The sequence below is a fragment of the Parambassis ranga genome, chromosome 7 (genome assembly GCF_900634625.1).
Source record: "Parambassis ranga chromosome 7, fParRan2.1, whole genome shotgun sequence".
Taxonomy (NCBI): Eukaryota; Metazoa; Chordata; class Actinopteri; family Ambassidae; genus Parambassis; species Parambassis ranga.
The window spans coordinates 20,335,464-20,363,385 of NC_041028.1; the positions used below are offsets into that span (position 1 = coordinate 20,335,464).

General features: G+C 40.2%; 1 protein-coding gene across 1 annotated transcript; it reads left to right on the top strand.

Moving 5' to 3' along the window:
• Positions 1–3,007: 3,007 nt before the first annotated feature.
• On the top strand, positions 3,008–26,289 carry mfn2 (mitofusin 2). The gene is made up of 18 exons (XM_028410501.1): positions 3,008–3,208; positions 6,228–6,409; positions 7,377–7,512; positions 7,864–8,026; positions 8,103–8,227; positions 12,057–12,165; positions 12,257–12,364; positions 13,037–13,190; positions 13,343–13,410; positions 16,656–16,777; positions 17,639–17,765; positions 17,921–18,025; positions 18,627–18,729; positions 19,006–19,226; positions 19,413–19,568; positions 23,941–24,137; positions 24,291–24,425; positions 25,774–26,289. Exons 2-18 carry the CDS (start codon positions 6,232–6,234, stop codon positions 25,841–25,843), a joined length of 2,277 nt encoding a protein of 758 aa, XP_028266302.1. The 5' UTR covers positions 3,008–3,208; positions 6,228–6,231; the 3' UTR covers positions 25,844–26,289.
• The last annotated feature ends 1,633 nt before the right edge of the window (positions 26,290–27,922 follow it).

Genomic DNA, 27,922 nt, shown 5'->3' on the forward strand with positions numbered 1-27,922 from the left:
TTCATTTTTACTGCCTCTCTGAGTGACAGAATGTTCTAAAGCATGGCCATCCATAGCTGTGAACATTTGTATGATATTAGCTGATAGGCCTGATAGTTATTGATAGTGTTTGGACAGTCCATTAAACGTTTCCACTTACCCACAGCCTAGCCTACAAATTGGAGCTTTTGGCTACCTTACCCTTATGTTAAACATGAAATGGGAAATGTGTGGATTATTGTTGGGTCATAGTATCAAAAAGTGTAGCTTACTAAAAAGATGTCACCATGCACTGCTGCAGACATGGAGTGGATATCTGCTACTGGCCCTTCATTTTACCTTTCCACATTTAAAGTAAAAACTCAGTCTCTGAGGGGGTTATTTTTTTGTTTTTATTTCCAAATTGTGTTACTACTACAGGACAGAAAGTTGTGATGGTGGTTCCATAAATTCAGTTACTGCAGTTGCAGTATGAAAGACCTTTTAGTGTGTATTCTTTAAAAGATTGTAATGAAGCTAGTTTAGTAGTGTAGTTACTCAAAGCAAAATGGTTGACTCTGATCTATGTATACTGTTGTTGGATACTGCATACACTACAGATTCCAAATAGAAACTCAAAACATGTTGTTATATGTTGATCTGACTGAGGTATCCAGCTCTTTTCCCCATTTTTGTTATTAGCACAGTGGAAGGTGGCAGCCCTTTCTATGTGACCTGACCTGAGGCACTTCTAAACAGCATTGTAATTTAGACAAAAAAATTCAGTATCTCACCACCTGAAAACTGGACCTGGAGCTGAGCAGGTTGAGATCTGCTTGCTGTGAATTTCTGATGTTTTGGATAGACTGCAGCACCCATCTTTAACAATTGTGCTCATTTCCTAGCTTTTTTACGGTGTCCCTGGCATTAATATATGGCTGCATTGTTGGATCTTCTCAGTAATTCATTTTGATGTCCTGGTCCAAACCTTTGCTGCTTAGGAGCAATTTTATGCCATTTCATGACAAAATGGATTCTAATCGGCAGCCTTCAACAACGAACACTCCACTCACATAATTGGTCAAGGGTAGTGGAGCCCTCCAGCTGTGTGATAAAGAAGAAGATCATTGGAGAGGGAGACAGTCTGATAATGTTCTGTCTCCTGCCTTAATTCCATGGACTGACTGAAGGACTCATTAGCATTGTGACAAACTTCAAAGTGTTGCACCGTCTTAAAATGCTACTGTGTTGTGCCTCTCTAAGAGTGTCTAATCTCTTAGCTGGTTTAAGCACTTATGACTTATCTTAAAAAAGATGAATTTGACCTGTATCTCAAACACAGAACTGTGCATTTCTGTTTTTTTTTTTTTTTGCTTCTAGTTATTGGCTCTAATTTTTGCCAGTAGATTGAATCTATGAGGTAGATTTTAATGAATCTAAATTGTTGATCTAGTAGCAGACATTTGACATAATTCAAACTTTCTACCTCTACCTTATCTTTCTGCAAGAAGAATCATTAGAAATAGCTTTGATGTGTTAACCAGTTAGGCAGTTTTTACCACTGAAAATTTGGATATGTTGAAAATTCACTTTGAAGGAGCAGATACACATTTTAAGTTGGACTTGTGTATTCAAGAGTTGTTCTTTACTTGTCTTGAATTACATTTCAACTTAATTACTACCTCAGAAGAGACAGGAGACTGTCTGCAGAGAAATGTCTGTCTAGAGTTTTATTTTTGTCAGAACAAGCACATGTACTTTGTATATCCATAGTTTTTTTACTGAGGTTAGATCACAGCAAAATGATGTCTACTGCAGCAAGCACCACGTTGCCTGTCTGTTCACATTTGTTCTGTTACAGCCCTTCCTTCTCAGTCTGGACTGTCTACTCTGTTTATGAATCTCTAAGAAATTCCACAGATAAAGTAAGACTGTGTAGACCACACTTTGGTACTGTGGATACTCGGAGCACTTCACTTGAGAGCAACACGATGGTACATGTGTGCTGTTGTGCAGTAACAGTGACAGTGTACAGTAACGCTACGACAAGCTTAAACACTCCAGACTGAACGTAAAGAAACAGAGCAGGGCAAATGACATCAGGTTTTATTTCTTTAAATACTAGTTCAGTGCCATTGTGTTGCCTGCATTTAGGTCAGCTCAGAGAACCACTACAATGCAGGCATCACCACCTTTAATTTAGGTAAGTTTTGCTTTAGGTGTTTATTATCACTAAGTAGTCTAGAAAATATTGAAAAGAAAAGAATTTGTCATTTTCTAACTGTATGAGCAAAAAGTAATACAAAATAAATGATCTTTAGATTTCCATTGTCTCTTTTCTTACTGTACAGATAACTTATAATTTAATTTTTCAAATGTTTATCTGTTACTCAACAACAGCCTTTCTCTGGTTTGCCTTTATACAAGCTACTGCATTTGAGCCTTTCACTGTTTAATAAGTAGTAAAGATACACTTGTAATATTTCACTTTCTGTTGCAAGTTGAACTTGTATACAGACTTGTGCAGTCTCAAGGCCATTAAGGATGGCTCTAAAATCAAAATGCAACGTTTTTAGATGTAGAAAATAGAGTTTCAGAATTTTGTGTCTCATGTATTGTTTTGATGTTTTGATGTTCAGTTTAAGAAAAGAATGGAAACTGTTTAACATTTTAGCTTTAGAACTGTATTTCTATCTGTTTGGTATGGAACATGTGTGCATAGAAGCATGCTGAAAATTGCTTTCATCAATCACACAAAGTAAAATACTACCGTTTGTGGTCATACAAGGTCATCCTCAATCTGAACTGGAATTATGTAATTGAGCTCAAGGATTAGGAGGGTTCCATGTTTACAGTGATTTATTGTTGTTTTACAAAAGTAAGCCAGCACTGGAAAATAAATAATGTTTTCTCAGTTAGCTAGAAATATGTATTTGATGTGTAATCAATGTGTTCATAGTAACAACATTTTAATGTTTTCGCTAATTCTTTAATCGTCCATTTTGGCCACTTCCGGTACCCGTACCGTAAGTACGAGTAGAAAAGCGCATTGATAGGGATCTCACCATAGAGGGTAAACTGGGCTAAAAAAAAGTGACGCCCAGACACATAGCTTAGGTAGCTAACTGTAATTCCTAGTTCTATAGTCAGTGTCGCGCAAACGTTTGTAGCAAGTTAATGCGAAGAGATTACAAAAGCGGAGGAGCCAGGATGCAAGAGGACTATTTGTAAGGAACGACTGCCAGCCACGGTAAGCCACAAATCCGAAACAGTCTTTTTAGCAGTAGCTAGCGTTAGCCACTCTTCTAAGTGAACTTCAATAGAAGGCTAGTTAGCTGGTAATCAGACGACCTGGGCTAGCCTCATCTCAAAGCAACGCCTTTTTAAAATGGGATTATGAAAGTTACAGCATATTAACCACAATAACACAAGGAAACGGACTGCTGGACAGATATACGTGGGGCCGTAATGTTATATTACTGGATGACATGTACGTGTCTTGACAGAGGTTAGCATGTGCAAATTGGATTAAACGTCAAGGTACTAAAGTCGTGTTGAATATGAGTTAAGGTTATGCTACTGTAATATGTACTACATTATTTTTAAAGAAGGAATAAAACGGTTTACTTTAAAATTGTGTGAAAGGTCATAGCCGCATGGCGGCCTTCACACCGTAGGCAGGAGACAGTCACAGTTTCCAGGAGTATTTAAATACAGTCCAATTCAACAGCCGAAAGATCGTTGACATACCTACCGATAAGGTGTGACACTGAAGTGGGTGCTTTCTACCTCTTGGTGTAGTCCAGATTTGACGGGTGTAGGAGTTTTCATGTAGATCTGGCCTGGTGCCTGGATGGGAGAAAAAGCACACTTAAAAAGCACAATAAAGGTTTTACATACGCAAAGCGAAGGAAAGAGGCGCATAATTGACCAGCTGTGTGTGTGAACAGAGTCAGAAAAGTCTGCAATAATGTGATGAGCAATGAGTTTAAACCTACAGTTTTGATCCAGGTACATAGGTACATCTGGCACATAGGGATTTCATAAATAGTTATGTTATATAACATATAACTTTTCCAGCTAGGTTAGATTGGAATATTGTTGACTCCTGAACATTTGATATGTTTAACTGCTAAAATAGCAGTATTTTACAGGATCATACAGTCATGATGCAGTCAGGGATCATCTCCAGATTATCAGAAGCGAATTAACACAGATTTAATGTCATTTAATGTTAGTTTTCTTGTAAACACAAAACCAGGAAGTTTTACCTGGCTCAGGCATAATGAACAGGACATGACAGGTTGCAGTATATTTGATGTTGAATAGATTTGCAAATTACTGAAGTGCAAAATCCTAACTTTACTAGTTCTATTTATTGTATGTTGACCAACTGGAGACCCCACATTCTTTATCACACCTCTTTACTTTGCCAGTAAAGTAGCTGGTATTAGGCCCACCTTTAGTTTTGATTACAACACCCAGTACATTTATTTCCATCCAGAATTACAAATTTTATTCATAAAGTGAAGAAAGGCACTCTCGTGTAGACGATGCAAGAGACAGACCGCTGTGTAAAGTATTCTGTAGAACTTTCTAAAGACTCTTGTTGGGGTCTGTACTCTGGTGGTTAATCCTTGTGTGAAAATGATGTTTCATGCTCACTGAACCGTAACTTGTAGATGGCTAGTGTGGTTTTGCCCCTAGTACAAAAGTGAGGCCGAAATATTTTGCTGTCAATGCTGTTCTACCCATTTGGTTGTGTTATCCACACATGGAATGACTGTGGATGAAACAAGTTTAAGATTAAGAACCTTTATCTGTCCCAAAATGGGGAAGTTGCATTGTTGCAACAGCACAGATACAATAGGGTAAGATCAAAATAAATGATACAGTATAAATAAAACTACCTACAGTTAAAGAATAAGATGAACATATTAGCAGATATTGCACAAGTGGGTGGATATAGGAGTGTTATTCACTCACCAGACAAGTGAACACTTGCAGTGGTTACGGAGTGTATTCCGATCCCCTACATTTTTCACTCTTTGTTATATTGCAGCCATTTACTAAAATCATTTAGGTTCTTTTTTTCTTCATTAATGTACACACAGCACCACATATTGACAGAAAAACACAGAATTGTTGACATTTTTGCAGATGTATTAAAAAAGAAAAACTGAAATTTAAAAAAGAAAATAATAATTCTGCTGCAATTAAGATTCGTAAGAGCACAGTGGGCTCCATAATCCTTAAATGGAAGACGTTTAGGACAACCAGAACCCTTCCTAGAGCTGGCTGTCCGACCAAACTGAGCTATTGGGAGAGAAGAGCCTTGGTGAGAGAGGTAAAGAAGATGCCAAAGATCACTGCGTTTCAGAGATGCAGTCGGGAGATGGGAGAATGTTGTAGAAAGTCAACCATCACTGCAGCCCTCCACCAGTCGAGGCTTTTTACGACTCCTTACGAATCCTGTTCTCTGTGCAAGAAACATAAAAGCATGGAGTTTGCTAAAAACACCTGAAGGATTCCAAGATGGTGAGAAAGATTATCTGGTCTGTGGAGAAAACCAGGCACTGCTCATCACCTGTCCAATACAAGACAGAACTCCTTGCATTCCTCCTTTGCAAGGAGGAATGGCAGAGATCCCCTAAATCCAGGTGTAAAAAACTTGCTGCATCTTTCCCAAAAAGACTCATGGCTGTATTAGATCAAAAGGGTGCTTCTACTAAATACTGAGCAAAGTGTCTGAATACTTAGGACCATGTGATATATCAGTTTTTCTTAAATAAATCAGCACAAATGTCAACAATTCAGTGTTTTTCTGTCAATATGGGGTGCTTTGTGTGTATTAATAAGGAAAAGGGAAACTGTTTAACTATCTGCCACGTTTGAATTCAACCACATTTTACAAGGGCAGAATACGATTTATTGGCTTAAACTATCATGTAAATGTCTGTGGATGTCTCTATCATCCAGGTCATGCTTGTTTCCCTGGTCCCCTGAAATGTTCAGAAAACAATCCTTGAGTCCAATATCATGTAAAATGTCATGTAGCTTAACTTGAAGGGCCACGCTAGTGTGTAGGAATCCATACAGATATATTAATTAACACTTGTTAAAACCACAAGAGAAAGGTATCGGATTGGAATCGGTATCGGCAGATACTAAATCTTGTGGTATAGGGATCGGTATTGGACATGGAAAAAAGTGTCATATTTGATGGAAATGCTTATAAATGCGTATATTTGTGTTTTTTTTCTGTCTAGTGCCATGTCTCTGGTTTTTCCACGACCAAACACCAACCCATTTCATGGCAAAAAGGAAAAGAGAATGATGGCAGAAGTAAATGCATCGCCACTCAAACATTTTGTTACAGCAAAGAAAAAGATAAACGGTATCTTTGAACAGCTGGGGGCCTACATCAAGGAGAGTGCTTTGTTTCTGGAAGGTACCGTCCCACCTGCCAAGTTCTCTTATTTATAATAATATATGTTGTCACAGACAGACATGGTTACTACAACATCTGTTCTACAATTATACATTTACATAGAGAGAAATAGAGAGCCCACGGGTACTTCAGTTAGGACTGTGCAATAAAACGCAATCTCAACATGGAAAACACTTAGAAATGCAGCAACTAATATCTGTCATTGTGTGCCTTTCAGCTTTCATGCCAGTTATGTCCACTTCCTTTGAAAGTGTTTGCAAAGTGTAAAGAAGGAGCAGCCGGCAGCAGAACACATGCTAATGTTTAGGCTTCTGCAACCTATATGATTAACATTGAAATCTTTCATTTTAGAAAAAGATGGCTACAGCCTAATGTTTAAAGATGAGTAGAACATTAAAGAGAGTTGAGTAGTAGAGCATGTGGCCAGGAGTGAACAGATAGCACACAGCTGGCAGATGTGGCAAGAGACTTGAGCGTTTAAAAGGAGCATCGCCCTATGTCCTGCTCTAGTTTCCTGTGGTACCACCATCACAGCAAGTCTCAAACACACAAAAACTCACACATGACAACATATGGCCTGTAAGCCCCTGTATAGGGTATGACATACCCTAGCAGTGGGACACGGCCCCTAAGTCGGACTGGATTGGGCAACAACCCTCAAAACATACCAGACAACAAGTGGTCAATGGACATTGACATGTGGACGGAAATCAAAAATTCCAGACATCTATATGTCTCATATTGACGCAACACAATTTTACAAGTAATATACATGTTTCATCATTACTTACACCATAAGTCTGTGTAGCACGTATGTATTGATAATATTAGATAACATTTAAATGTAGAAGTAAAAATTATGAATAGTCATGTGATTCCTCCATTTATTTATTGTTGTAAGATTTTATTTCCATAATTGCACTACAATTGTGAAAATATAATCTGTGTTTTGGCCTTCATATGCTAGATACATACAAAAATGAAGAGTTGGACCCAGTTGCAACGGAGGAGCAGGTTCAGGAGGTCCGGAGTTACCTTTCCAAAGTGGCAGGGATTGGAGAAGTGCTTGCCCGCAGACATATGAAGGTGGTCTTCTTTGGAAGGTATGTGTTTCTTGTTCCTTTCTACTCTAGTCTACCTATACTGAATACAATTACTATTTTTTGTCATAGCCCACGTAATTTTTTTAATCTATTAAACATAAAGGGTTCGCCCCCTTTGTGATTTCTTATTTTTTGTTTGTCACACTGGTTTACTTGTAGTTCCTAGGATTGTATGTTTTTAAGTGTGAAAAACACAAAAATAAGAAATCACAAGGGAGGGCAAACACTTTTTCACACCACTGTATTTCTGTGTAAATCTCCAAACGTTCATACCCTGAAACATCATAAAACTACTTCTCTAGTCTGTTGATTAAAGGTATTTGGACATATTTCATTTTACATGTTCTATAGGACAAGCAACGGAAAGAGCTCAGTGATCAATGCCATGCTGTGTGACAAGGTACTGCCATCTGGAATAGGACATACCACTAACTGCTTCCTCAGGGTGGAGGGCACTGATGGCAATGAAGCCTTCCTCCTCACTGAAGGCTCTGAGGAAAGAAAGAGCATAAAGGTTAGCATGGTGTCACATGTGTATGCTGGTCAATCTCCAATTGCGGAATGTTTGTAAACACTGTCTGTGATTGCAGACGGTGAATCAGCTGGCCCATGCTCTTCACCAGGATGAAGACCTGGATGCTGGAAGCCTGGTCTGTGTCATGTGGCCTAAGGCAAAGTGTGCTCTGCTCAGGGATGATTTGGTGCTGGTGGACAGGTCAGTTCTTATGTGTATGTTGTTTGTATCTGTAGTAGGGGTGGAACGGTTCACACAATCTGTGGTTTGGTTTGTATCACAGTTCTGAGGTCACAGATTTCAGTCTGGTTCAGTTACATTGTTAACATTGTTTCTCCTTTTTTTAACACATTGGAAATACCATAGTTCAGCATAAAATATATAAAAAAATATCTAAAATGTATTATATTTAAGAATCAGTTATTCTATTGTGTTGCTGCTGTTGCCCATCTGAAGTTTCCATTCTGTCACATTTTGTTAGTGCTTAAGAGAGATGCTCCAGTATTGCCAACTCATTGCATAATCAGTGTTGGGGAGTAACGGATTACTTGTACTGACGTTACGTAATTAGAATACAAAATATGAGTAACTTTACTTTAGGGATGGTAATTAGAATACAGATACATTGTCGAAATCGGTGGATTACACAACGGTACTTTCATGTGTTTATTCGCTTTGAGGAATAAAACAATGCAGAATGGAATAGAATAGAAGTACTTTATTCATTTCCAAGCTGGGAAATGTTGCTATTACAGTAGCAATAAAACCCAGCATACCAATCTCTATATATATCTCTAATGGTAGAAATGAACAGTATAGACATCATTTACAGATAATAGAAAGTACAAAAAAGTGTGCAATTTCAAAGGTTAAACCTTGTGCAAAATCTGTCAGTTACAGCAGAAGTGCCAGATCTGGCACAGAGAGGAGGTGTTATACAGTCTTATGGCATGAGGTAGGAAAGATTTTCTTGTAGCAATCTGTATGACAAGGAAGCTGTCTGAGCCTTTTGGAAAAGGTGATCCGTTGTCTGTCCAGTACAGGGTGGAGAGGGCGATCAGGGTTATTCATGATAGATTACAGTTTGTTCAGTGTCCTCCTCTCCACCACTGCTTCAAACATCTCCTGTCTGCAGCCAATGATGGAGCCGGTTTTTGGTGTCACTGGCTGCAATGTTCTCCCCCCAGCAGACCACAGAGGAGAACAGAGTGCTGGCAACAACAGACTGGTAAAAAATCTCCAGCATATTGTTATGTTATGTTAAGGTCAGCTCTTCCCAGGGGAGGGAGGGGGATGCAGAATATGCCTCCTTGGTGTTGGCATAAAGCAAGTCCAGTGTTCTATTGTCTCTAGTGGGGCAGGTGACATACTGAGTGAATGTGGGCAGAACAGATGAGGGAGATGTGTGGTTAAAGTCTCCAGAGATGAGGAAGAAGGCCTGTGGGTGCTGTGTTTGCAGCCTAAATGTGAGGTTGGAGATCAGTCTGTAGTTTCCTAAGACGTCCGGGTCCAGTGAAGGTTTTTTAAGTATCGGAATGATCACAGCAGTTTTAAAAGCCTGTGATACATATCCTGTTTCCAGAGACAAGTTGATCTGTCCTAATATAGAGTCTCCGATCAGAGGAATAGCATCCTTGAGGAGCCGTGATGGGATCGGATCCAAAAGACAGGTAGTAGGTTTAGACTTGCTAATGCTGGTGGTCAGCTCAGGGAGGCCTATGGGCACGAAGCAGTCCAGAGTTAGATCAGGATCCGTTTCCAGAAGTGGCGGTGTATCCTCAGCGGTCACAGAGAGATTGTGGTTGATTAGTCCTCTAATTGTGGTGATTTTATCAGTGAAGAAGCTCATGAAGTCTTCACTACTAAGAGCTGCAGGAATGCGAGGCTCCACAGAGCTGTGGCTTTTTGTCAGCCTGGCTACAGCGTTAAAGAGAAAGCGCGGGTTGTTCTTGTTTTCTTCTATTAGTGATGAATAGTAGGCTGTCCTGGCTTTACGAAGGGCCTTCTTATACGTCAGCAAACTGTCTCTCCAGATCCTCCGGGAGTCATCTGATTTAGAGGACTGCCACTTCCTCTCCATCCTTCGTGTAATCTGTTTCAGTGATCGGCTATTTGAGTTGTACCACGGAGCTAGCCTCTTCTGATTTGTAGTTTTCTTCTTCTTCAGTGGAGCAATCCTGTTTAAGACTGAGTGTAGTGTGTCTGCAGTGTTGTTGACAAAACGGTCCAGCTCTGCAGGAGTAATATTTAAGTTGGTACCCCCATCAGTACTTGGGACTGTGGGGAGTACTGGTAGGATTGCTGTCCTAAACTGCTTTATGGCGTCTTCAGACAGACATCTGCTGTAGTAGACCTTTTCCTCAGGTGCTGGTAGGTCTGAAAGAGAGAAGTCAAAGGTTATTAATGAGTGATCTGAAAGAACAGGATTTTGAGACCACACTAGCAGGTTCTCAGCTTCCAGGCCGTAGGTGAGAACCAGGTTGAGGGTGTGACTGTGGCAGTGTGTGGGTTCATTTACTAACTGAGAGAACCCAACTGAACCCAAGAGTGAGTTGAAGGCAATCTTCAGACTGTCGGAGTCGACGTCCATATGAATGTTAAAGTCTCATGTTCACATACACAGCCAGCCTCCTCCTTTTCCCTTACCGCTGAAAGTTTTGTGAAAGTGTGAGCCAGGTCCCGGAGAACAGAAGGATGCTGCTCTCCCTATACTCACGCTGATGGCGAGTTAGTGCCATCAGCCAGTTAATTAGTTTTCATTTAGATATTTTAATAATCCCAGAGGTAAATTGTAGTGTCATACAATGACCAAGGCGCGCCACACCAGTAAGTACACTGGAAGTAGTGCAGGTAAAGGACACACACAATGACTTAGGGAGGAGTTGGGATCGAACCACCAACCTTCCGTTTTTGGTTATTGGACTATACCACTGAGCCACTGCTGCCCTACCTTGGGAAGAGATCTCACATTTCCCATAGTGGCGGTGGGGAGAGCTGGTCTGAAGCGTCTCTTCTTTTCCCGACGTTTCTTCCCGGCTCTGCAACCACGGTGGGTCCTCCCAACCAGTTCCGGGGGTATTTGGTGTCTGTCCCTCGGCGACACCCATCAGCCGCAGCTTCTCTCCCAGTAATGGAGGCTGGATAGTGTTGAAGGCATATGGGAGAAGTCAAATAATGTGAATCTTGCCTCCACCACTATCAAAGTCACACAAAAAACCATTGTCTTTGTTACAACAAAGATCTTGTTTACAGCAGATGTCTGACTTTCTCCTGATTGCTTGTCTCATTGTGTGGTTATGTACATGTGTATGACAGTGAATAGTCATTGGAGTGGGAGCTCTTATTTGTATTTTCCAGTTTACAAAATCAAACAAAAACGGCCACATGTCAAGCTGGTTTATAGTAAATAAAATAAAAATGAATCTGTATTTTGTAACTGAATACTTTATAAAGTATTCTTCCACTGTGCATAAGTTGCTTGCAGTTGCTTGCAGTTGTATTGGACACTGTAGGAAAGAGGAGTAACGTTGTGGCTGAGACAGAAAACTACCACTGTTTTTTAATTATTATTTTGCCATTGAATTATGCTCTGTACATCCCGCTCTGTAAGCTATGACTTGACCAGTGGCAGCTTTGCACATGATTGGACGCAGAGTGGTTTGGGTCTGCTCTGCAGCTGAGACTGCTGCACAAGTTCCTGTGACCAAAAAAAGTCGCTAGATTAGGATTGTTAGATTAAGTGAGTCGCCATGTTGGTGACACTCATCTCCATGCCAGTGGGGAAAAAAGCCAAGTAATGCAACTTGTCGCACATGTCCTGAACCAAACAACAACAACCAGCGCCCTGAACAGAGACATGTGTTCTGAGCGGTTTGGATTTTTTTTTCTGAACTGTCCTGTGTCTAATGTGTAGTTATTGTTAAAGTGTTAAGCCTTTAGAGTATTAAATTTTAGTTTTCTCTTGCCTAAAAGCTGCCACATTTGCAGAGGACTCCAGTAGGCTAACTCTTCTTTGTGTTTTCTTCTTCAGCCCAGGCATCGATGTTACTACAGAGCTGGATAGCTGGATCGACAAATTCTGCCTGGATGCGGATGTGTTTGTTTTAGTGGCAAACTCTGAGTCAACACTGATGCAGACGGTGAGAAATGAATGCTCTCTGTGTGATACTGTGCCCTTTTCTTTATTCAAATGTACCCTATGCCGTACTAATGCATTTTATTGTTCTACAGGAGAAGTCCTTCTTCCACAAGGTTAATGAGCGTCTCTCCAGTCCCAACATTTTCATCCTCAACAACCGCTGGGACGCCTCAGCATCAGAACCTGAATACATGGAGGAGGTCAGTTAGCACTCACTCAGCACTAACACTCCCAAACTCTGTGTGTGTTGAAATTGAACTGAGGATAACCTCATGCTTCTTAGGTATCTATACAAACTTCACTGTGCCAAAGGTTAAAACCTTCTCTTTTATCCCAAGAGTTTTTTTTATCAATCCTGTAGGTAGACTGTACTTGCCCAGGTTTGGAAATCTCTGCAGAGCTATAATACTGTGACTGGTCTAAGAAAAAATATTAGTTGTCCTTGTACCTTTGCGTTCTTTCTTGTATAGTCAAGTGACATTAATGTCAGGTTAGCCTGAAGCACTAAGTTGTCTTTTCAGGGTTTACAATTAGCACTTAGCTAAGTATCAAATGAAGTAGTAGATTGTCTTGTTTTTTTTTGGACAATCAAAAGTCATGTTAAAACTTTAAAACCAGTAATCAGAGACTTAAATTATGATTACATTTATTTTAATAGAATCAAATTCTTACTAAAGTTATTAGAGTGGATTTTCTTTGTCCAATCTCAAGTGTAAAATTGGCTGATACTTTGGGTCATATTTATGTAGAAATATAGACAATTCTAAATTGTTCACACACTTCTACTACAGTACCTCTGTAAAGAAATGTTTTTACTTCCATTCTTGAGCATTCTGTTGTTCATATTTATTCAAGAGTACTGTTGTTGTCAGGTTCGCAGGCAGCATATGGACCGCTGCACCAATTTTTTAGTGGATGAGCTGGGTGTGGTGGACAGAGCCCAGGCCAATGACCGCATCTTCTTTGTCTCAGCCAAGGAGGTACTCCAGGCCCGTGTGCAGAAGGCTCAAGGAATGCCTGAAGCAGGTGAAGACATTGTCAAAACAGAGAATCTTGAAAAAGCTGAAAGAATCGCAATGATTTAAGATTTGAAAAAAAAAAGAGTGCAATACACTAAATGTCTGGTCATGTTATAGCTTGTGTTGCAATGTTACTACAAGATTCTTGTCTGGTTTCAGGTGGAGCTCTTGCAGAGGGATTTCAAGCCAGAATGTTTGAATTTCAGAACTTTGAGAGACGATTTGAGGTATGATCTTTTTACGAAACAACTAGGTTTAACTTTTAATTGACTCAGTGGTATCCATGTTATTTATCACTAAAGCCACTTTCAAAATGACTTTAATTGTATATAAATCTTATGTCTTATGTCTGTGGATGCTGTCATTCATTTAGGTCATAGTCATGTTCAAGAGTTTAAAGACATTTTACCACTCCCCCGAGTGGCTTCTTCAGTTCTGCTGCTGTTCTGGTGGGGATTCTGTGTTTTCATGTGCTCAGGGCCTCCGTGGGTGGATCTTGCAGGAACTCACATGACTAAGATTTTTCTTGTTGGTAAATTGTCAGTGAATGACCAGAAACTGTGCCAGGACCCTGTGCAGAAGAGAAGAGAAGTTAATGGCCCACTGTTAGGGTTTGAAAAGAGGGTGAAGCCTACTAGAAGGAGATGAAAGGACAGAGTTGTAAGCAAATGAGAGCCTTAGCTCTCCTCATCTGCTTAGAGAGGGTTTCTCTAACTTCACATACATGGCTGCCCTTGACTCCTCTTTCAAACCAAATGTCCTCTCTGTCCAGAATGCAGACATTCTTATTCTCAGAGTGACCACTAGGTTAAGGCATAGATAAACTGCTGAATCCTGTCCTAAGGATGTGGCTCTCCTGTGCCGTGACCTCCTTTTGTGTTGTGGTTGTTTGGTTTCACCAATATATAGATCAGAGCATTCCTTACTGCACTGAACTGCATAGGCTGCATTGCTCTGTCTTTCTAACAAAGAAAATCAGTAACAAGTGTACAAAGGGACAGGCGTCACTATCCTTCCAGCAGAAAAAGGCAGATGCACAGTGATATTAAACACAGAGGACTAGCACTCTAAAATCATCTCCTCAATGACACAGACACCTATGAGTCACCTAAGAGGGATCCCACTAACTAATACAAGAAAACTGATCAAATATTTGCAAGCATTGGAAAAAGTAATCAACAGAAAGCTGTACAGCAACTATATCCAGGAGAGGTCACTCCATGAATCTATGGACTCCCTAACATACACAAGGATGCAGTTCCTCTTAGACCTATTGCAAGCAGCACTAATTAAGTCACATACACTGCTAAAAAAAATAAAGGGAACACTTAAAGAACACAATGTAACTCCGAGTCAATCACCCCTCTCTAAAATCAGCCTGTCCAGTTAGGATCAACACTGATTGTGAATCAATTTCAGCTGCTGTTGTGCAAATGGAACAGACAACAGGTGGAAATGAGAGGCAGTTATCAAGACAAGCCCTATAAAGGAGAGCCTGATGCCTGATGTTTTGGTCACTTTTCAATTTGTCAGTGCTCTCAGCCCTAGAGGTAGCATGAGGCGGTGTCTACAACCCACACATGTACCCACCCGCATGTAGGAGATACCAGGAGAGAGGCCAGTACACCAGGAGACGTGGAGGGGGCTGTAGGAGGGCAACAACCCAGCAGCAGGACCGCTACCTCCTCCTTTGTGCAAGGAGGAACAGGAGGAGCACTGCCAGAGCCCAGCAACATGACCTCCAGCAGGCCACTAATATGCATGGTTCTGATAAAACTGTCTGAAAGAGACTCCATGAAGGTGGTACGAGGGCCCGACGTCCACAAGTGGGACTTGTTTACAGCCCAACGCCGTGCAGGGTTATTGGCATTTGCCAGAGAACACCAAGATTGGTAGATTGCCCTGTGGTTTTTATTGGTGAGAGCAGGTTCACACTAAGCATGTGACAGATGTGACAGAGTCTGGAGACGCTGTGGAGAAACTTCTGCTGCCTGCAACATCCTCCAGCATGACCAGTTTGGGGGTGGGTCGGTAATGGTGTGGGGAGGCATTTTCTTGACTGCCATTAGGTACTGGGATGAGATCCTCAGACCCATTGTGAGACCCTATGCTGGTGCAGTAGTCCCTGGGTTCCTTCTGATGCATGACAATGTTAGACCTCATGTGGCTGAAGTGTGTCAGCAGTTCCTGCATGATGAAGGCATTGATGCTGTGGACTGACCTGTCCGTTCCCCAGACCTGAATCCAATTGAGTAAAATCTGGGACATCATGTCTCATTCCATCCACCAACACCAAGTTGCACCACAGACTGTCCAGGAGTTGACTGATGCTTTAATCAAGGTCTGGGAGGAGATCCCTCAGGACATCTGTCGCCTCATCAGCAGCATGCCCAGGCATTGTAGGGAGGTCATACAGGCCATACCCTACTAAGCCTTATTTCAGCTAAAGTGGAGGGACAGCCGGAGCCTATGGTGGGGGATACAGACTGTTACGGACTACAAGCCCCCACCACAGAACTGTGACAGTAACAGTTCTCTGCTGAACCAGCTAAATAACCTTTGGACGCTTTGCTGCACTCAACAGCACCCTGCACAGAACATCACACCCTCTCACACTGACCTGGTGTTTTCCTTGTCCCAAGCCAGGGTGAAATGATCTCTCAGCCAGATCAATGCACGACTGTCCTCCCTCCCTCCCTGGACCCGTTCCAGTTTGCATATCGGCCCAACTGGTCAACCGATGATGCAGTTTCCACTGCACTTCCCACAGCTGTCACCCATCTGGAAAATAAGGACTCATATGTTCAAATGCTATTCATAGATTTTAGCTCAGCATTCAACACTATCATGCCACAGCAGCTCATCAGCAGACTGGACCAGCTGGGGCTGAACCCCTTGCTGCTGCCGGTCGGGTAGAGGAGGAGAAGAGGATGTAGAAAGGACAAAGAGGCTTAAAGAGAGAGAGAGGAAAAAAGATGCACAAACATCATACATAACAGAGAACAGGGTCAACCATGCCTCCTCACTAAGTTAATACTTTCAGTATGCTCTTTCTCCTTGAGTCGCTTTGAGAATGTTCGTAAATCACTTTTAAGCTAAGAATCCTTACTAAGTTTTTTTAGGCTAAGATAAGAATACGCCCCTGACTTCCACTAGGTAGTAGTATGTCTTCCAACGTGCTTCTGGGCATGCTTAAGTGAGCTTGGTTTTTGCTTTTCAAAGTCAGAGCTTCCACAACCCTCATGTGCTATTTGTATCTAGGTGCAAAGATCTCTGTTGTTGGTGCGATGCTCTTTTTCATAACCAGTCATATTAGTAAAGTGACAGTTAACCTTTGTTAACGGCTTGTGGCCCTGGTTTTGCCTTTTTTTGTAGCATAACATAGCTTTTGATCAGATATCCAAGTATTTTAGCTGTACTTGGAGTATTTCTTTTGAGCTGATGACTGTCCTTAATGTGCAACTGTGTTTAGGAGTGCATCTCACAGTCAGCAGTGAAGACAAAGTTTGAACAGCACACAGTGAGGGCAAAGCAGATCTCTGAAGCTCTACGCCAGATCATGGATTCTGTACACATTGCTGCGCAAGAGCAGAGGTGAGTTTGCTTTTAGAAGCTGACTGCACAGGTTTAGGCACTTAAGGCTGTTACACACTCCACGAGAACAGATGAATTTGTAAATGATGTCATTTTCTTCTCGGAGCCCTGGGGGGTGGAGGTCTTACAGTTTGTTCTCGACACCTACTCAGAGCAGAACGTTGCTTTTAGTCATGTCTGGGAACTATTTTGTAATGGGTCAAAATTTTAGAGTGGGCTTGGTAAATAAAGAAAAGTGAAAAGCTTCTCCACTAGCACAGAATCCACACATTCCAGAGGTCAAATCATACTGCCTGCCAGACCTATTGTCCAATCTATTATTATGCTATAAGCATGTACACACCCACATTATTATCACTCATTCAGGTTAACAGATATTTGGGCAAACAAATCTTCCTCCTCCATTGTTCAGCAGCAAAATGTCTTCAAGAACACACTTGTGACTTGCACTGCAGGGAGGGCACTATATGAGGAGTTCTGCACATACGTTTTTTGTGAAGCATGAAAAGTACCGGCTGAAACAAAATTTCTTTTGTTCTTGCCACCTCGAGAAAAGAAAAACATTTATTACATACTCGTGGAGTTTGTATCCAGCCTAAGATTATATATTGACAAAGCCTGAAAATCAAATGTGACCTTTTTACTTCTACTTATTTTATTGGTTACATGACACTGTAAGCACTCTTTATCCAGTAAGAAAGAGTTATAATACATGAATAAAGCCATGTCCGTATTCTAGACACCGCCTACCTCAGCCTGCTTTATGGCTGTCCTACAGACAAAAATGCTACTGGCAATCTGCACCAGAACCCCACCCATCCTCCAAATTAATGAATTATAAGTGTGTGTAAATGTGTGCAGGATCTACTGCCTCGAGACAAAAGATGACCGCCAGGACCGTGTGGAATTTATAGACAAGCAGTTGGACCTGTTGACTATGAACTATAAGGCAAAGATAAAAAAGATCACCGAGGAGGTGGAAAGACAGGTAAACCCCGACATTACATTTTACTCTACACGTTATACATTCAAACTAAATATAATAAAGTGAAGTTGATGGAATCTAAAAATTATCCTTGTGCTAAAGCTCAACACTAAAAGCTCATCAAATGTTTTTGTCCTACATTTTGGGCCCATGTCCAGGTGTCTAATGCAATGGCAGAGGAAATAAGAAAGCTCCATGTGCTTGTGGATGATTTTCACTTAGACTTTCATCCATCATCAGTGGTGCTTAAAGTCTACAAGAATGTGAGTTAAATAATCTTCATTATCCTCAGCCAATTTGAGACATTGTATTTCACAAACTTGTTGTGTTCAAGTAATGTACAGTAAAAATACTGATAGTAATGTAAACACTGTAGATGAAGAACTTTAAACTATGCGGTGACCATATCTAAATTACCCATATCATTTTTCTGCATTAGTTCCTATCAGCTACTTTGAACACCAATATTAATATACTTTATTACAAGCAGACCGATATACCTAAACTATAATTTGGTCTCTATTCTATACCCAACAGATTTTTATTTTTTACTATTTGTCAACTAGTAGAAAGCTGCTGTTTAAAAACATGCTTGATCTAGTTATCTAATATTTGCTAGAAAAGAGTAGAAGTTTAATATCAGCATTTGATCAAATTACTACTTTTATTTCAAACGTTTATGATAAGTACTATGGGAGTTTTTTTACCACCCTCTGTGGGCCAACCTCTTTCTTCTTCATTATCTTCCACATCTTCTTTTTATTCTTTTTAGTCAATTTCTGATCTTCTTATTCTTCTACATCATAATTAGTTTTCTTTTTCATTCTTATTATGTAAGCAGCACTGTTCTTTGTTTGTGTGTAGGAGCTCCATCGCCACATAGAGGAAGGTCTGGGCAAGAACATGTCAGATAGGTGCTCCACATCAATCACCAGTTCTCTGCAAGCCATGCAGACTGACATGATCGGTAACACATGTTCTCTTGTCTACTGTTTTCTGCATAATCTTTGCCTTGCTAAAAATTTGCCAAAACCTCCATCTGTGCTGTTCTGTAGATCTGTAGAATATACATAGAGATCACATCTGATGCTGCCTTTATTGATTTTTGTGTGGACTTTCTGTTTTCCTTCATGAGCTGCATTGAAAGAGCACAGGGCTATTTCTAGCCTACGGGCAGTATTTTGCCAATAGAATATATTGTCCTGAAACAGACTGACTTCTTTGCTGTCCTGTTTGTGTGCAGATGGACTGAAGCCTCTGCTGCCCAGCCCAGTTAGGGAACAGGTGGACAAGCTGGTTCCACGGCAGTGCTTCAGCCTAAGTTATGACCTGGCCTGTGACAAACTTTGCAGTGACTTTCAGGAGGACATAAGTTTTCACTTCTCCCTGGGCTGGACCATGTTGGTCAACCGCTTCCTGGGCCCTAAGAACACCCGGCGGGCCCTTATGGGCTACAATGACCAGGTACACTTCCAGGCTTGTGTTCAAATATTCAGATGTTTAACTGCATGGAATTTTCACAAATTGCTTGTTAAATTTGGGTGAATGCTTATTATTAGTAAGTAGGCTTCTATAAGATGTGATCTTTTGCATAATTATATCCTTTATCGTGAGTGCCGGAACATTTAGGACTTTGTCACATTCCTGCAGGTTCCACGGCCCATGGCCTTGACTCCAGTCAACACCAGCATGCCTCCTTTCCCACAAAGCGCCATGACTCAGGAGGAACTCATGGTTTCCATGGTGACAGGCCTTGCATCCCTTACCTCCCGTACCTCCATGGGTGTCCTTGTGGTTGGTGGTGTGGTAAGCATACACACATACATACTAGAGATCGACTGATATTGTTTTTTCTATAACTGATGCTGATGTTTAGAGGTCAGGTTCAGCTGATGGTCGAAAAGTGCTGCAGATTTTTTTTGCCCAACTTTTAGTGCCAATATCTGGATGTTTTCCCCTTTGCTTATTAATACTAATATTAAGTGGGTGCACAACACTTTTAAACTTAACAACATCATTTATTAATTACTGACTTGAACCATGTTTTGAATTTTAATTTTGTGCACCGCAAAATAATTTTGTAAAATCATTTACTAATATGTCTTTTTTGTTATTAACAGATTGCTTACAAGTTACAAACCAAATTACCATACTCTATTACAAAAAAAAATTAAAATGTTGTCATGTTGCACAGCTTTGTATACAGTGCTAAACCCTTAGACAGTTTTCATGGGGGATAGTAACAGTGCAACATGTAACATATACATAGTTTTACACATATACACATATTTTACACAACATATCCAGATCATAACAAAAGCCATTTAAGTGCCCCTTTTCTCTAGAACAGGTCTACCTTGTTTTTTATTAAACTAAATATGTCTAACAGAATAAGAACCTAACCTTATGTTATTTGTCTTATTTCTGTCTCTGCATGGCCATGCATAATTCATAATTGTGTCTGTACACAGCGGCCCGAAGCGTGTCGCATGCACATGTGTGTGCTGCCCTACACACTATGTTTAAGGCCAACTGTATGCTTTACTAAACAGAAAGTTTTTAAGTCTAGTCTCGGACCCAGATTGTTAACTGGTTCCATTGTAGCGGTGCCTGATACAGTTGTGCTCATAAGTTTACATACCCTGGCAGACCTTTGGATTTCTTGACCATGTTCAGAGAATATTCACTTTGGCCAGTGGTTGGCTGGACCCATTTATTGTCAAACAACTGTGTTTACACTTTTTAAATCATAATGACAACAGAAACTACCCTAATCATAAGTTTACGTACCCTGGTGATTTCTGCCTTATGGCATGCACACAAGTTGACACAAACGGGTTTGAATGGCTATCAAAGGTAACCATCCTCACCGGTTTACTTGTAATTAGTGTGTGTGTATAAAAGGTCAACGAGTTTGAGGACTCCTGACAGACCGTTTCTGGATTCTCAGTCATGGGAAAAGCAAAAGATTTGTCAAAGCATCTGCGGGAAAAGGTAGTTGAACTGTATAAAACAGGAAAGGGATATAATATGATATCCAAGGAATTGAGAATGCCAATCAGCAGTGTTCAAACTCTAATTAAAAAGCGGAAAATTATGGTTTTGTTGAAACCAAACCACTGTCGGGTAGACAAACTAAAATGTCAGCCACAACTGCCATGAAAAACCCACAAATAACTTCAAGTGAAATACAGGACTCTCTGAAAACATGTGGTGTGGCTGTTTTAAGATCCACAATCAGGAAATGGGCTGCATGGTCAAGTCGCCAGAAGAAAGCCATTACTATGCAACTGCCCAAAGTATCCCGCTAACAATACGCCAAACAGCACAGAGACAAGCCTTAAACCTTCTGCCACAAAGTCATTTGGAGTGATGAGACCAAAATTGAACTTTTTGGCCATAACCATAGACGCTACAGTTGGAGAGGAGTCAACAAGGCCTATGATAAAAGGTACACCAGTCCTACTGTGAAACATGGAGGTGGATCGCTGATGTTTTGGGGCTGTATGAGCTACAGACACAGGATATTTGGTCAAAATTGATGTCAAGACAAATGCAGTTTGTTATCGAAATATACTGGAGGAAAATCTGCACTCATCAGGAAGCTGCGCATGGGACATACTTGGAAATTCTAACATGACGACTCAAAGCACAAAGCCAAGTCAACATGTCACTGGCTACAGCAGAATAAAGTGAAGGTTCTGGCCATCACAGTCTCCATTGAGACTGAGGTCAGGGGACCTCAATGAGAGATCTCAAACGTGATCTCTCTGGGGAGCAGTGTTCATTTTGTTGACGACTCATTTTCGTCATAGTTTTTTGCTGATAAAAATGAGACGATAACTAAATAAAAACTAACGCACGGTGCCAAAAACGAAGACGAAATGTATTGACGCTTTCGTCAACGAATAAAAACGAGACGAAATTATTGATGGAGACGAGATCCAATCAGAGCAAATTTTGTTTGTGGAAGGGAGGGAGGAATCAGGAGACGGCGGCAGAGAGCCAATCAGAAGTGATCTCTCTGCGTGAGGACGTTACCCCGCGATGCTGGAAGAAGGCGTCCTCATGCATGGTAACACAACACAGGAGAAGAACAGACACATGGACATGTTTGATGTCAAGACAAACAAGACGGTTTACAAACCGTGTGGAGCGACTATCAGCGGTAAAAATACAATAAACGTGAAGCGACATTTGCAGACGAGTCATCTTAACTTCCGTTCAAAGATACACGTGACAAAATCTATAAATTAAGACCCCGCTGCTGATGGTTTTACAGCATGCGACCTGTTTCTAAGTTGTCACAAAAGTGTTTTGCTGTAGTTATGGAGGATTCATGAAGAAGGTCATGACTGAACAGTGTGTTCAGGGAGAGCAGCTCACTGTTCACTGGTTCTTTTGTGAAAAGGTCATAGCAATTAAATAAAGAGATGTTTGTTTCAAATAACAAAAGTTAAAGCTGTGCCTGTTTTTATTGCACTTCAAACCTTAAATATTTCATGAAAAAATATATATCATAGAAAGTCGACTAAATTTCTTTGATATTTAGTCGACTAAAACTAGACTAAAAGTTAAAAATGTTGATGACTAAAATGTGACTAAAATCAAATGACATTTTAGTCACAAGACTAAAATAAAAACTAAATCAGAAATTGCTGCCAAAATTAACACTGCTGGGGAGATCTCAAATGTACAGTACATGCAAGACAGCCCAAGAATTTACAGGAACTGTAGGCTTTTTGCCAAGAAGAATGGGCAGCTTTACCATTTGAGAAGATAAAGAACCTCATCCACAACTACCACAAAAAGTCTTCAAGCTGTCATTGATGTTAAAGGGGACAATATGTGGTATTAAGAACTGGGGTATGTAAACTTTTGATCAGGGTCATTTGGGTAGTTTCTGTTGTCATTATGATTTAAAAAGTGTAAACACAGTTGATTGACAATAAACGGGTTCAGCCAACCACTGACCACAAGTGAAAGATGCGTTTTTGCGTTATCATTCATATTCTCTGAAAAATGGCCAAGAGATCACAAATTCTGCCAGGGTATGTAAACATATGAGCACAACTGTAGCTAAAGGCTTGTTCTCCCATACTACTTTTATGACTTCCAGGTACTACAAGTAAACCTGCACTATGGTACTATCAGGTCCTGCCTTGTAGGTTAGAAGAAGGATCTTGAAGTTTATTCTTGACCCCACTCTGAGCCAATGAAGAGACGCTAGAACAGGAGAGATGTGATCCCTTTGGCTGCTTCCTGTCAGAACTCTAGCTGCTGCGTTCTGGATCAGCTGCAGGCTGTTGATGGAGTAATGTGGACATCCTGATAATAGTGAGCTGCAGTAGTACAGTCTAGAAGTAACAAATGCATGGAGGAGTTTTCAGCATCACTCTGAGAGAATGCTCCTGATTTTAGCAATATTACAGAGGTGAAAGAAGGCGCTCTTGGAGACCTGTGTAATATGAGAGACAAACGACATGTCTTGATCAAAGATAACTCCAAGGTTCCTCACAGTCATGCTGGAGGACAAAGTAATTTCATCCAGAGAGAGAATGTTATCAGATAATCTAGTTCTGAGATGTTTGGGGCCAAAAACAATGACCTCCAAAACATTGGAGGTCATCCAGTCATTTATGTCCTTTAGACATGCCTGTAGTCTGACTAACGGCTCTGTTTCTTCAGGCTTCCTGGATAAATACAGCTGGGTATCATCAGCATAATAATGAAAGTTTATGCCGTGCTTCTGAATGACATTTCCTAGAGAGGGTGTAGAGGATCGGTCCAAGAATTCAGAACGTTCAATTAAGGCATCTGGACTTGTAGAGTTGTTTGAAGAGGTTTCGCTACTCATCCAGGCAGCTTCATCTGTTCTGTTTAGTGGGAAAACATGGTTTATATGTGATGGAAGATCTCAGTGGGTGGGGTCTGTCCTCCATACTTACCTGTGTTGGTCTGACCGTCTGTGTCTGGTGTGTCTAATGACTAGTAGACTACAGTGGGACTGTGGTAGTGGGACAGGTCGACATCCCATTGTTCTTGCTGTGCATATGTGACACTCGCTCACTCACTTCAATTTATATTTGTTTTTTATTACTGAGTGCATATCTTGTGTATTGCTACTGTTATGTCACAATTTCTCATGTGATTTTGTTGTTTGTTTGTTGTTTTGCAGATCTGGAAGGCAGTGGGCTGGCGTCTGATCGCTCTGTCAGTGGGTCTGTACGGACTCCTCTATGTCTATGAACGGCTCACCTGGACCACCAAGGCAAAAGAAAGAGCCTTCAAGAGACAGTTTGTGGACTATGCCAGTGAGAAGCTGCAGCTAATAGTCAGTTACACTGGATCCAACTGCAGCCACCAAGTCCAGCAGTGAGCATGTTCACTGGCCACACATACAACAACCAGAAAAGTCATTCTTCATTTAATGATTGAAAGCAAGAGACGGCAGACCATTGTAATCAAATATTACATTTTGTTATGTGTTATGTTTACTGAAACGTGTGTGTCTGTTTGTGTAAACAGGGAGTTGGCTGGTGTGTTTGCTCAACTCTGCCAGCAAGTAGATGTAACCCGTCAGAACCTTGAGGATGAGATCACTGAGATGAACAGCAAGATTGAGCTGCTGGATAGTCTGCAGAGCAAAGCTAAGTTGCTACGGTAAGACCCTTACCACACTCAGTGGCCATAAACAGGAGGAGAGCAAGTTCTAGATGCTAACAATTAAAATCTAGATGTAAATGATAAAAAAGGCCATGATCAAATGTTAAATAGCTGGACATTCACAGGTCACCCGATAATCCATTCTACCAGGTTTGTGTCCAAACATCAGTGGCGAGAACAGCTGTCATGTTTAGCAGTGACGAGAAATTATCTAATGACAGGTGGTTCATCCATTTAACTGCCAGGTGCCTGCTCATCTTTTTTGAACAGTTTTGTCATTTTTTTTTGTCTTTAAAGCTCCAAATAAGTAGTTGATATCACCCAAGATCGTATTCAAAACAGATCAAAGATTGTTATTATAGATAATATAGTATATTATTTACTGTAAGTCTGAATTGTTTTTATATCTAAATTTATTCAAAATGACTGATCTGCAGGCTTAAAATATGGTTTGTAGAGGCTGTAAAATTAAAAACCATAATGGTGACAGTGGTGCTTGAAGGTTTGTAAAAACCTTTAAAATCTTTTCTAGTTTAGCATAAATATGACCCAAAAAATCAGCTGATTTTCACACAAGTCCTGTAAAAGTTTAAAACAAAATTATTCTGATTAAATGACAAGTGTTATGAATGCCACTGCTATTCTGCATAAAAACCTTATCTGAACCATGAAACATGGTGGTAGAATCTCAAGAGAAAGTGGGTCATGTAGCGATGGCCTCAAGCACACAACTGGTTCCAGAAAAGAATGGTTAAAGAAGAACAACTTTAATCTAACTGAAATGTTCTGGAAAGACTTGAATCAAGCAGTTCATAACCTCTAGCATCTCCGAATTGAAGCAAGAGCGTTTGGGTCAAATTTCTTCAAGCTGTTTATTATTATTATTATGTTTCATTTATTTGATGGGGTTTTCTTTGTTGTCTGTCAGTATTGTGTAAAAATAGGCTGATGTTGTTTTTTTCTGACTTTACAAACTTGCAACACCATGTAGCAAATTGAACAAGCAACCTGAAAGAGTGTCACAGATTTATGCATATTGCATAGCAGCAAATAATAATTGCTTGTTAATGTAATAAAAAATAATCCCAGACCTGGGCTAATCAGCTGAGGTTAGGTTTTACACAGACACAGCATTGTAGCAGCAGTGACATTATGTGTTACACAGGCCTTGGCAAATTTTAATGTGAGTAAATGAATCCTCTTAATATTATAATGTTAAAATTAGGACTGTCAGTCAATTAAAATATTTATTCACATGATGTAGTTATTTTGCAGATACTCGTATATTATTTGTTTGTTAGATACAACTCACATGTTGATATTAATATGTGTTTATGTTTGTCAGGAACAAGGCAGGCTGGCTTGACAGTGAGCTCAACATGTTCACTCAGCAGTACCTTCATCACAGCAAGTAACCTGGGCAGAGTGTCTTCTAATTCAACAACAGCTGGTACACCTGCAGACGTTTCCTTTCTTTAATGCACTTTAAATTAATCAGAGGAAATGATGTTCTTAACAGAAGTAAAAAAGCAAAAGGCATAGTTTGGATGTCTGACATTAGAGGGTGGAGTTACTGATTTCTGCAATTGTCATTTTCACAAAGTAAATTGAAAGTTAAAACACATTTAAACATGATATGCAGATGAGCATGAACCTGTTGTTTGTGAAAGCCCTCGCTTCCTCACTTCCTTATTAGCATTGTTGAGTGATTTCCACCAGCTCTTCTGTTAGAGACTGTCTGTTATTTATTTATTCATTTAAATTGGATTCCAGTTTTCCCTGCCACTGTGGATAGGATATTTGTATATATATTTGAACACTGGAGTGCCATGCCTGAAGTAAAGCAGTGTACTTGAAAGAATGGAAAATGTGTTTTATGTAAAGTAGAACAATGCAGAAAACTGAAGACATGACAAATAATGTATTAGTCCATATTGCAGTACATTTTGTAGAGTAGACATTTTTAAATTATTTGTTTTTTTTGATCAAGGAGTTAAACACAGTAACTTTACATCTTGAGGCACTAACAGCAGTAAACTAATCAGTCAGAAGGTTTTTGTTTCAGATTTCATATAGCACCTAGATATAGGTGTTTTTATGACCACAGGATTTGTGGGCCATGTGAGATCGCACAGTCACTTACAGGAAAGCCCCATCAGCCCCTTCACTACGAGTCATGCACTAAATCATTATTTGTTCCACAGCACAATGAGCCAACAACACCTTACTTTGTGTATTTTCACTTTTCCTTTCCATCTCTTCTTTGTTCTGTCGTTGTTTGTGTGTCTTCTGTATTCTTCAAAAGAATTCTCTTTTGTTTAAATGTAATGTATTGTTAGGGATGCACATTATCATTAGGTAATGAGATAAAAGCATCAGCAGGTATGTTAAAGCATGTGGACAAGTATAGCTGTGGTGTGGAGGTTTTTAAATTGTCAAAAACTGCAAGGATAGTTGCCTGGTTGTGATAGCCCTGCATTGGCAAGCTTAATTACCCAATTTAATAAGCTAATTTAACTATAGAAAGGGCCTAATACTCTCTACAACTACATGTAAAAATATATGTGCATATGTTTTAACCAGAGATTACCATTGATGTTGCACAGCCCTGCAGCTTTCTGAGCTCTGTAGCAGGTACTTTTTTCTTCTCTGTTGGGGAGTTCTTGTGGCAAAAACACACATGAGTGTAGGGTGGTGTTTTCTGTGGTTAAAATACACCTTCGTCTTCTTTGAGCTACAAATTCCCCAACTGAAAACCAAAATGGATGCTGAAGAGGGTCGGTGTGGTGTGGTCTGTTTCAGTGCAGACGTATGATGATCTACTGTGTACAGTGGTGTTTGAAAGTGAATTCTTAACTGTGTTCTATGTTTCTGCACATATCTGACCTAATATTTCAAGAGACATTGCTTTCCTTTGACAAAGATAACTCGGTCAGTCAAACGAAACGGAAAATGTCAAACATGCTCATGTAAACTAGGATTAGCAGTGCAAGTACAGCTAGGATTGCATCTGCGGTTTGAAAATCCAGTTTGTGTTCACATAAAGGAAAGCCAACACCACTGTCACCCTCTCCAGGAGAGGAGACAACAAACCAATCCAAAGACCCCTACCAAAGTAAGATATATAATACTCAATAAGCAAGACAATAACAAATTGTTATGCAAAAGAATGGTTAAAGAACAACTTTAACTTCTTTTAGTAACTAATTTAATCAGAATCTGAATTTGTTTAGCAGAATGATCTGATTTAAGGCTCACAGTGTAAAAAACAAAAATTGTCAGTTCCATAAAGGCATTGTTCCTGAGTGGTGGAGAAGGAAGCAGTGAGTCCAACCTTATCTTTGGTTATCTTTTGGTGGGTACTGAGTGAAGAAGAAAGAACAAGATGCTGAATACAAATGCAGAAATAAGATTTCTCCACAGAGTGGCCTGGCCTTCTATTGGATGAAATGTTTTGAAATCCTGGAGAGGCTCAAAGAACCTTATAGAACTGT

What these genes read in the sequence shown, in the direction of transcription:
- mfn2 (XM_028410501.1), top strand. Translation starts at nt 6,232, where the DNA reads ATGTCTCTGGTTTTTCCACGACCAAACACCAACCCATTTCATGGCAAA. An exon ending in ATTGCTGCGCAAGAGCAGAG is followed by an intron (nt 16,778 to 17,638) that starts GTGAGTTTGCTT and finishes AAATGTGTGCAG; the next exon opens with GATCTACTGCCTCGAGACAA. An exon ending in AGCAAAGCTAAGTTGCTACG is followed by an intron (nt 24,426 to 25,773) that starts GTAAGACCCTTA and finishes TATGTTTGTCAG; the next exon opens with GAACAAGGCAGGCTGGCTTG.